Source organism: Sinocyclocheilus grahami, unplaced genomic scaffold (genome assembly GCF_001515645.1).
Source record: "Sinocyclocheilus grahami isolate Dianchi unplaced genomic scaffold, SAMN03320097.WGS_v1.1 scaffold618.1, whole genome shotgun sequence".
NCBI classification, from domain to species: Eukaryota; Metazoa; Chordata; class Actinopteri; order Cypriniformes; family Cyprinidae; genus Sinocyclocheilus; species Sinocyclocheilus grahami.
In genome coordinates this window covers 58,348-69,420 of record NW_015505797.1, presented here as the reverse complement: position 1 = coordinate 69,420, position 11,073 = coordinate 58,348, and the positions used below count along the sequence as shown (strand labels likewise).

Genomic DNA, 11,073 nt, shown 5'->3' with positions numbered 1-11,073 from the left:
TTTTAAAACTCTATACATATTCTGATTTATTCAGATACATTAGGTTCCCACAACATGATCAGTCTCTTCTGTGCGACAGAAAGCGCTTCTTTCTCTCGATACTTCACTTAGAAAGTGTGTCATTTGTTTGAAATGTATCGCTCTTCATCTGATCCGTCACAGACACAGGCTGAGTGTGTTACTTTGTTACGTCACAGGCGTCTGTGCGGCTCTTCAGACTCCGCACCTCGCGTACTGTGCTTTTCAAGTTTATTTCTTTTAAACAGTCGTTGTATTTGTGGAAATGATTGGACAGAAAAGTATCACGCCATTTTTGTCGCCCATGTCCAAAAAAAAGAGATCTGGACGAGATAGTTAGATGCCCAGGGGATGCATCTGTGAGTTAAACACATTTAGCGCGAGTTATGAGTGAAAGAGCTCGTGTTTTATTCATCTGTGGAGCATGTTGTCATTCATGTAGCGCGTAGAATTGGCTCTGGTTGAGACCTCGCTATTTTATCGTTAAACCCGCTAAAGTTTACACGCTTCCTAGTTTTACATCACTTGCCTAAACAACAAAAGCGCGTGGCGATTACTTCAAACAACTTACATTTCATTTATATTCTGTTCAGTTGTAAGTTAACTCAGAATTGCATGAATTATAGTCGCGAATGCAAACCCATATGGTGTATCATTTGCGTATATGCTACAAAAAGCATGCGTTTTTGAGAAAACCTCATATGATATCATAAATAAGCATGTTTCCCAAGCATAGCTTGCCTTAGTTTTTGTTTTTAAATGTTGAAAAGTCCGGCCTTTTTGCCGAGCGAACACAGAGTTCAACCAAATATACTAAAATATTGTCTCAGGGCAAGAAACAGAAGTTGGAGAGCGGCGATGTAACGCGGAGTCCCGAGCAGCTGCAGCGGATCTCCAGGAACAGGGCGGCTGCGCTGGAGCGGCTCGCCGGAAACCAGGCTCTTCCGAGCGGCTTTGGAGAGAGCTGGAAGGCGGCGCTCAGCGCGGAGCTCGGGAAGCGCTGCTTTAGAGCAGTAAGTGACCAGCACATGAAAAACAACTGACATTTGAAACTTTCTCAAATGTAGAGTAACACAGCAGGGTTTCTCTTTCGCAGTTAATGTCATTTGTTGCTGAGGAGAGGCAAAAGCACACCATCTACCCTCCTCCAGATGAGGTTTTTACCTGGACACAAGCATGGGACATAAAAGATGTGAGTGGATGTCATGCTCTCATGCAAGGCAGGTGGGGTTGCCAACTTCAGAAAAGGAAGATACGGGACAGTATATGTAAGGAACATGTGAAAACTCATATTTTAAAATTAAAGACAACTTATAGATTTTATATGGGCTACACTTTTTTTTTAACTGGTCATTTTGTGTTTCAAGAATAAGGTCCAAGGTTAAGAATACGCTAGAAGTTACTTAAATGTCAAATGTTTTTCTCTATTTAACAACATTACTATAGTGAAAGACGACTTCTCTTATTGATCACGGCTCAGGTAGATTGCATGCTTTCTTGACCGGCTGCATGTTGGACTCTTGAAAAGTAATAACGTTGTTTGCATTCGCCAAAGGTTAAGAATACGCTAGAAGTTACTTAAATGTCAAATGTTTTTCTCTATTTAACAACATTACTATAGTGAAAGACGACTTCTCTTATTGATCACGGCTCAGGTAGATTGCATGCTTTCTTGACCGGCTGCATGTTGGACTCTTGAAAAGTAATAACGTTGTTTGCATTCGCCAAATCTGATTTGCTGAAGCCAAAACACGGGCGGTGAAGGGAATTGGTGTTAGTTTGAGCACCGCTTGCTGTAAAGCGGGAGCGACCAGCCGGTGGAGGATAACAACAGACAACAGATGCTGTCCAACTTCACCCAGAAATGAAAGTTTACATTATGTACTTGCCCTCACGCTGTTCCAAACCTGCATGACTGGCTTTCTCCTGTGAGACATAAAAGAAGATCTGCAGAAGACAGTCATCCTCCATGTCTGGAACAATGTAAGGGTAGTTAAGAAAAGTAGGTCAGGATTCTTATTTTTGGGTGAAATATCCCTTTTAACAGATCTCTTGGGCGTGTGCTTTATATTATATATCTGTATGATTGTCTAATTCTAAAAATTGATACATGCATTCTAAAATGACAGTTAAGAACAAATTAAGTTCATCAATTATGAAACGAATTCAATTCAGCTATAAAGTGTCTCTACGGAAGACAATGCTGGCTCAATTCAGATAGTGTCACTGTAGGCACACTGACATTTTCTGAAATAATTGTTTCTCATCATTTTGTTATTTAGGACTGTTAATTGTCCACTCAAGTGCTCTCTAGAACAAGAATGAGACAAATCGCTGGCCAAGTATGACTCTGGCTCTGCAGGTGCACATGCTTATATCAGCAGCTGCATCTGAAACCAGTCAGTAAATGCTACTTATGCACTGTCTGGTTGTTCGGGACACTCTGGAGGTGTTTATTTGCTCTTAAAATACAGCATGGTTTTCTAAGAGTGTTGTAATCATTTTTTCTTGTGATGGTGAAGGTTGTGATACTTGGCCAGGATCCTTATCATGGACCTGACCAGGCTCACGGGCTTTTTTTTTCAGCGTGCAGAGACCTGTGCCTCCTCAACTCAGGTATCGCCTTGCAGTCATCAACTCAGGGTTTATTTATATAGAGTGGATTACCTCATTGTGATATGCATCAATTGCTAGTTTGATAGTGTGAATACATGTCTTTAGTTTCCCAGACAGCAAGCCAGAAGTGACTGTGGCAAGGAACAAAAATAAAAATAAAAATTTGTGTTAAACACAGCAAGAAAAAACACTCCTCTGGGTTCTGCTTTAAGGTCCGCATCCTGAGTTTTGCTCCAACACACTTTCCTGAAAGTTTCTAGTAATCCTGAAGACTTCAGCTGTTGATGTGAGCTAAACTAAACTCTGAAGGACAGTGGCCCTGCTGGATCACGATTAGTGATGCATGTATTGTCTGGACTGTAAGAATGAAGTGTTTTTGAGTTCTGGATTTAGAAGATGAGGTCGATTTAGCAGGTTTAGAAGATCTAGAAGGACCTGGTTCCCCTGGGATAAAACCTCCTGTCAAACATTACACTTAGGTTCTTAACTGTAGCAGACAATGCAAAGAGACAGCCACTGAGTGACAAATTATATGAAAAAAGTAGTCTCTGTTCTTTTGAATGTCACTGAGCATGTAAGCACAAGGATGTTGCAAATTATTAAAGGGACTAGATGATTGTTTTTGATGCAGTGATTTTATGACACTTTTGCTGTTGACAGCTTGGTGAACATCTTCAAAGAACTGGCTTCAGACATCGAAGGCTTTGAGCATCCCGGTCATGGAGATCTGAGAGGATGGGCCAAGCAAGGTGTGCGTCTTCGTGGAGTACACATTAATAGCTAATTAATTACACAACTCATGACACAAGATGTGTCAAAAGACAGATCCATTTTACAACTGCGATGCAGATTTTGGTTTAGAAATAGCAGTTTTTATCAGCAAAAAAAAAAAACACATTTCATTGCACAATAAATCAGTAGGCAAAAACAAAGATTATGTGACGGAAGTAAAAGTGCAGTGGTTCAGATTTTTACTTGCCCTGACATCAACAACAACAACAAAAAAGCATTGTTTTGATTGTTTTTGACCCGTATGCATGGTTTCTGTGTTTACATTCATAAAGGAATGAAATGAAATGTTGCATGCAAAAAACAAGAAGGAAAAAAGGGAATGTCTTCCTCAGTATTATTTTGTTTTCCAGTACAAATATCGAAAGATTCTTTAATCAAGATAAACTTAATTGAGATGCAAAGTGAAGACATGATATCTTGTTTTCTGAGAAATTGAACAAAAGTTTATGCTTGAAACAAGAACAAATATGTGAATGGGGTCAGAAAAATAAACTTGTGTTCCCTTTAAAAGGAGCCCATTTGCAGATATTTGTTCTTGTTTTAATCATAAACTCACGTCATTTTGATTCATTTCTTTGTCATCTTCTATTTATTCCTTAACGCTTCTTTATTTGGTCTTGATTTTACCGTCACAAAACCTGCAGGAACCCCGAATGTAAGCTTGTATGCTAATAAATAAGGTTGTTCTGACACCAAGATTTTAGACACCAGTGACATTTCTCAATTCTCGATTACGATTTTGATACCATAGCACATCCTGACACGGCCAGTTGTGCTTTTCATAATTCATCTAATTTACATCCATTTACGTGGATGAAATGTTATCATGTGCTGAAACTTTAGCAAATCATATGAAAATATTGGCCAGTCCCTCAAAAAAAAATTCTCCCATTTGAATATTAATTTGAGCTAATTCCAAAGTCATGTCTATTGTACTTTTCTCCTCATAGGTGTCTGATAGCTGATTTCCTTCTGCATGTAAGTGTCATAGATAGATAGATAGATAGATGCTAAGGACCTCAGAGGGGTTGCTAGGTTATTCTAGGTGGTTGCTAGGGTATTTGGAGTGGTTGCTATGTCAAGATTTTAGACACCAGTGACATTTCTCAATTCTCGATTACGATTTTGATACCATAGCACATCCTGACACGGCCAGTTGTGCTTTTCATAATTCATCTAATTTACATCCATTTACGTGGATGAAATGTTATCATGTGCTGAAACTTTAGCAAATCATATGAAAATATTGGCCAGTCCCTCAAAAAAAAATTCTCCCATTTGAATATTAATTTGAGCTAATTCCAAAGTCATGTCTATTGTACTTTTCTCCTCATAGGTGTCTGATAGCTGATTTCCTTCTGCATGTAAGTGTCACAGATAGATAGATAGATAGATGCTAAGGACCTCAGAGGGGTTGCTAGGTTATTCTAGGTGGTTGCTAGGGTATTTGGAGTGGTTGCTATGTAGGTACTTGGCTAACTGGGGTGGTTGCTAGGGTGTAGCTATACGGTTGCTAAGGTACCCGGGTCGGTTGCTAGGGTGTTGCTATGCGGTTGCTAGGCTACCTGGAGTGGTTGCTAGGTTGTTGCTATGCAGTTGCTAGGGTACCCAGGGCTATTGTACTTTTCTCCTCATAGGTGTATGAAAGCTGATTTCCTTGTGCATGTAAGTGTCATAGATAAGATAGATAGATAGATGCTAAGGACCTCAGAGTGGTTGCTAGGGTATTCTAGGTGGTTGCTAAGGTATTTGGAACAGTTGCTATGTTGGTACTTGGCTAACTGGGGTGGTTGCTAGGGTGTAGCTATACGGTTGCTAAGGTACCCGGGTCGGTTGCTAGGGTGTTGCTATGCGGTTGCTAGGCTACCTGGAGCGGTTGCTAGGTTGTTGCTATGCAGTTGCTAGGGTACCCAGGGCTATTGTACTTTTCTCCTCATAGGTGTATAAAAGCTGATTTCCTTGTGCATGTAAGTGTCATAGATAAGATAGATAGATAGATGCTAAGGACCTCAGAGTGGTTGCTAGGGTATTCTAGGTGGTTGCTAAGGTATTTGGAACAGTTGCTATGTTGGTACTTGGCTAACTGGGGTGGTTGCTAGGGTGTTCCTATGCGGTTCCTAGGGTACTTGGGGTGGTTGCTAAAGCAGTTGCTAGGGTGTAGCTATACGGTTGCTAAGGTACCCGGGTTACGATTTTGATACCATAGCACATCCTGACACGGCCAGTTGTGCTTTTCATAATTCATCTAATTTACATCCATTTACGTGGATGAAATGTTATCATGTGCTGAAACTTTAGCAAATCATATGAAAATATTGGCCAGTCCCTCAAAAAAAAATTCTCCCATTTGAATATTAATTTGAGCTAATTCCAAAGTCATGTCTATTGTACTTTTCTCCTCATAGGTGTCTGATAGCTGATTTCCTTCTGCATGTAAGTGTCACAGATAGATAGATAGATAGATGCTAAGGACCTCAGAGTGGTTGCTAGGGTATTCTAGGTGGTTGCTAAGGTATTTGGAACAGTTGCTATGTTGGTACTTGGCTAACTGGGGTGGTTGCTAGGGTGTTGCTATGCGGTTCCTAGGGTACTTGGGGTGGTTGCTAAAGCAGTTGCTTGGGTGTAGCTATACGGTTGCTAAGGTACCCGGGTCGGTTGCTAGGGTGTTGCTATGCGGTTGCTAGGGTACCCAGGGCTATTGTACTTTTCTCCTCATAGGTGTATGAAAGCTGATTTCCTTGTGCATGTAAGTGTCATAGATAAGATAGATAGATAGATGCTAAGGACCTCAGAGTGGTTGCTAGGGTTCTACACTGGTTCCTATCACGATGTTGTTCCGAGCTAAGGTATTTGGAACAGTTGCTATGTTGGTACTTGGCTAACTGGGGTGGTTGCTAGGGTGTTGCTATGCGGTTCCTAGGGTACTTGGGGTGGTTGCTAAAGCAGTTGCTTGGGTGTAGCTATACGGTTGCTAAGGTACCCGGGTCGGTTGCTAGGGTGTTGCTAGGCTACCTGGGGTGGTTGCTATGCAGTTTCTAGGGTACCCGGGGTGGTTGCTAGGGTGTTGCTATGCGGTTGCTAGGGTACCCAGGGCTATTGTACTTTTCTCCTCATAGGTGTATGATAGCTGATTTCCTGGTGCATGTAAGTGTGCTCAGTGGCACGTCTCTTTATGAATGTCTTTGGCAGGAGTTCTGTTGCTGAACGCTGTGCTGACGGTGCGCGCTCTCTAGGCCAACTCTCACAGGGACAAGGGCTGGGAGACATTCACTCATGCTGTGGTACACTGGCCCAGCACTAACACGCAGGCTCTTGTCTTCATTCTCTGGGGCTCTTATGCTCAAAAGAAGGGGGGCTGCCATCGACTAGCTGTGAATCTTTCAGTTTATAGATGAACACGAACAGAGGTCAGTAGAGCCAGTAAATATTTCAAACAGGCAGTCACACATTGTTTTCTGATTGTAGAAGCGACACCACGTTCTGCAGACGGTGCACCCCTCGCCACTGTCTGCTCACCGCGGCTTCTTCGGATGTAAGCATTTCTCAAAGACCAATGAACTGCTGAGGAAATCAGGAAAGAAGCCCATCGACTGGAAAGCTCTGTGACCGTTTCCATTCGTGGCTGTAGATGGAATGCTGATTGTCCGGTTTCAGAAATAAGCTTTGTTTTTTTAAAGCTTGTTCTGAATACGTATGTGTTTCTAGAGTAGGTCGACTGTTCATTGTTTTCCTTTCAGATGTTATCGATGTAGTTTTAAATGTACAACACTAACAGTGAATGTTTTTGTGTTTGTGTCTAATGCTATTTTATGTCATGTTTTTCCACCAGATGGCATCAGAGACACAGTGAACCGGGTCAAAGTGTAGGCTTTTAATAGAAAAGGACTGTAATTGGTCAAATAGTCAAATTAGGGCTTGGAGAGATGATTTCTACTTTACATTTGGAGCGAATTATAGATAGTTTGAAGGGCAAATTTGAACATTTTGACCAAATCTGGCACCCTTTTCTCTGTTATCCTGACGGAAACCCTATTGTAAATGTAATGTTTTAATATTTCTTCATCATTCTTTACAATTTAACGTGAACAGGTCTGGCCAGAGATGGTTTGTAGTGCGTTTCTCTCTCTTTTCCAATTTTGATTGTATTCTTTGTACAGGTAATAGAGACAAAAAATGTAAGATTGCAAATCCATCTCCAAAATCTTTGTCTTTCAATAAATCTTATTTGACAAAAAAAAGGGACTGAAATTGTGTCTTTGCTTGTTTTTTGGTCATAGTTTCAAAAAAAAAAAAAAAATCCAGAATATAAGGCAAATAAATAAAAATCACCAAAAATAAATAACTATATAAATAAGACAATACTCTGATTAAGAATCTACCATGTAAACAGAGATTTCTGATTACCTTAATCCGGCTAAAGTCATAATCGAAGTAAACACGAATCGAATTAAGACACTATTTAAGTCGCATTATGTGCAGTAAACACATGAAGGATAGCAAATGCGAAAGCACAAAAACACAAGCCTATCACTACTATCAACTGTGCCACCTTAGAAATTCAGAAAGCCATCTGTAGATATAAGCCTTCAGCAGATGTTAGAAGAAAAATCTAAAATAATGCCACAGAGGATAACAGTTCAAAAGTACATGGACCTTTATGAAGACAAACTAGTCACATCTACAGGTGGATCAAAGCAGCCAGAGGCAGGCCGTACTGGGGCTAGCAGTCAGAAAAAGAACAGCAGATCATTTATCGGTGTACACAGCTTTGAGCAATTTTATTGGCATTACAGTGACTGGAAGGACATAAACAGAACCTAAACGTAATCATAGCTTCTGACAGCTGATCTGCTCTATAGCGTTCAATCATGTAGACAAGAGATCACATACCAGATATTCACCTTGCCTTTAATACTGCATGCTAAAGAGCTGGATGCGTCCTTGCTTTGTGTTCCTGCTCATGTAGCGCTGGAAGGAAAGAGATTGTAGATATTCTGGCAAGAGGAGCGATAAAGCATGAAACACTTGATATACAAATACCGTTATGTAGAACAGAAGTCAAAACCATTATACAAGCTAAATATGGCAAGAATACCGGGACATAACTGATACTGGACGACGTCTGTATAACACACAAAAACAAGTAGGCTTAAATAGTATCAGGCAGAGCAGGAATCCAAAGAAGGAAAGATAGTTACACGTCTTAGAATAAGAAGAGGAAACACCCCGCTGCAACACACGAGAGACAGTCAAACGTATTTTACTAGATTGTAAAATACTGGGATAAGTGAAAGAATTTGATGGAGATATATAGGGGGGAGGAGTATGTGTGTATATATATATGTGTGTGTATATTATACTCTCTATGTGCTTTTTCTCCAAGTACTGCCCACACTCCAGTCCAGTAGGTGGCGGTAAATGCACCTTTAAGCTGGTTTGCCAATAACATTTCAAGAAGAAGAAGTAAACACGTGTACACACCAGGACTTTTCACCACATTTTGCGACAGGATACACACACACACGGCAGTGCTTGACGGCAAACAAAAGACTACGACGAAGAAAATGGCTTCAGCGACGCCGTCGTCTGTTCGCACGCATAGCATGACAACTCTTGAGCCGAGGCTGATGGTCAAGCAGGAGCAAGACGACGACTCCGACGCAGAGGAGCCGACTGTGTCCTTCAGGAGAGCCGAGCAGCAGATCATCCACAGCGGGCACTTCATGGTGTCCTCCCCGCACACCGAGCACCCGCCGAAGAAGGGCTACGACTTCGACACCGTCAACAAACAGACCTGCCAGACCTACCGCTTCGGGAAGACCAGCACGGCGCATTTCTCCATCGACGTCTCGCTGACGAAGCTGTTCGAGTGCATGACGCTCGCCTACAGGTGCGTCATTACCCAGCAGTGCGCTATAAATACACGCAGTGGCCTGAATGTGTGGTGGGATGCACGACCAGGTCATTAATTACTGTCATGTAGCACGGCTGCTACGAACTGACGACGCTCCAGGAAATCCCTGCTGCAGACAGCTACCACGTGACTGAGGGAAAAGCAGCTACCACGTGACTGAGCTAGGGCTGGACGATATGGCCAATGCAGAGCAGGAATCCAAAGAAGGAAAGATAGTTACACGTCTTAGAATAAGAAGAGGAAACACCCCGCTGCAACACACGAGAGACAGTCAAACGTATTTTACTAGATTGTAAAATACTGGGATAAGTGAAAGAATTTGATGGAGATATATAGGGGGGAGGAGTATGTGTGTATATATATATGTGTGTGTATATTATACTCTCTATGTGCTTTTTCTCCAAGTACTGCCCACACTCCAGTCCAGTAGGTGGCGGTAAATGCACCTTTAAGCTGGTTTGCCAATAACATTTCAAGAAGAAGAAGTAAACACGTGTACACACCAGGACTTTTCACCACATTTTGCGACAGGATACACACACACACGGCAGTGCTTGACGGCAAACAAAAGACTACGACGAAGAAAATGGCTTCAGCGACGCCGTCGTCTGTTCGCACGCATAGCATGACAACTCTTGAGCCGAGGCTGATGGTCAAGCAGGAGCAAGACGACGACTCCGACGCAGAGGAGCCGACTGTGTCCTTCAGGAGAGCCGAGCAGCAGATCATCCACAGCGGGCACTTCATGGTGTCCTCCCCGCACACCGAGCACCCGCCGAAGAAGGGCTACGACTTCGACACCGTCAACAAACAGACCTGCCAGACCTACCGCTTCGGGAAGACCAGCACGGCGCATTTCTCCATCGACGTCTCGCTGACGAAGCTGTTCGAGTGCATGACGCTCGCCTACAGGTGCGTCATTACCCAGCAGTGCGCTATAAATACACGCAGTGGCCTGAATGTGTGGTGGGATGCACGACCAGGTCATTAATTACTGTCATGTAGCACGGCTGCTACGAACTGACGACGCTCCAGGAAATCCCTGCTGCAGACAGCTACCACGTGACTGAGGGAGATTTTTATTGTTTTTAAAGAAGTCTCTTCTGCTCACCAAGCCTGCATTTATTTGATCCAAAATGCAGCAAAAACGGTAACATTTTGAAATATTTTTACTATTAAAAATAACTCTTTTCTATTTTAAAATGCATTTCATTCCTGTGATTTCTAAGCTATATTTTCAGCATCATTACTCCAGTCACGTGATCTTCAGAAATCCTTCTAATATTCTGATTTGCTGCTCAAAACACATTTATTATTATTATGTTGAAAACAGCGGAGTAGAATTTTTCAGGTTTCTTTGATGAGCAGAAAGTTCAGAAGAACTGCATTTATCTGAAATAGAAATCTTTTGTAACATTATAAATGTCTTTATCATCACTTTTGATCAATTTAAAGCATCCTTGCTAAATAAAAGTGTTAATTTCTATAATTTCTTTCCAGAAAGAAAGAAAGAAATCATACTGACTCCAAGCTTTTGAATGGTAGTGTATAATGTTACAAAAGCTTTTTACTTCAGATAAATGCTGATCTTTGGATCTTTCTGTTCATCAAAGAATCCTGAAATAAAAAATACTCAACTGTATATTGATAATCAGCAGAGGAGCATATTATACTGATTTCTGAAGATCATGTGACACTGAAGACTGGAGGAATGATGCTGAAAATACAGCTGC

The 11,073-nt window shown here is 41.6% G+C and overlaps 1 protein-coding gene and 1 pseudogene across 1 annotated transcript in view; both read left to right on the top strand.

The window, feature by feature from the left end:
- Positions 1-202: 202 nt before the first annotated feature.
- LOC107557757 (uracil-DNA glycosylase-like) lies at positions 203-7,076 on the top strand (annotated as a pseudogene).
- Positions 7,077-9,764: 2,688 nt separating this feature from the next.
- The window catches only part of LOC107557744 (MLX-interacting protein-like), a 25,030-nt gene continuing 23,721 nt past the window's right edge, over positions 9,765-11,073 (top strand). The window contains exon 1 of the mRNA XM_016241270.1: positions 9,765-10,252. Coding sequence (XP_016096756.1) covers positions 9,927-10,252 — 326 coding nt within the window. The 5' untranslated portion in view covers positions 9,765-9,926. The remainder of the gene's footprint in view (positions 10,253-11,073) is intronic.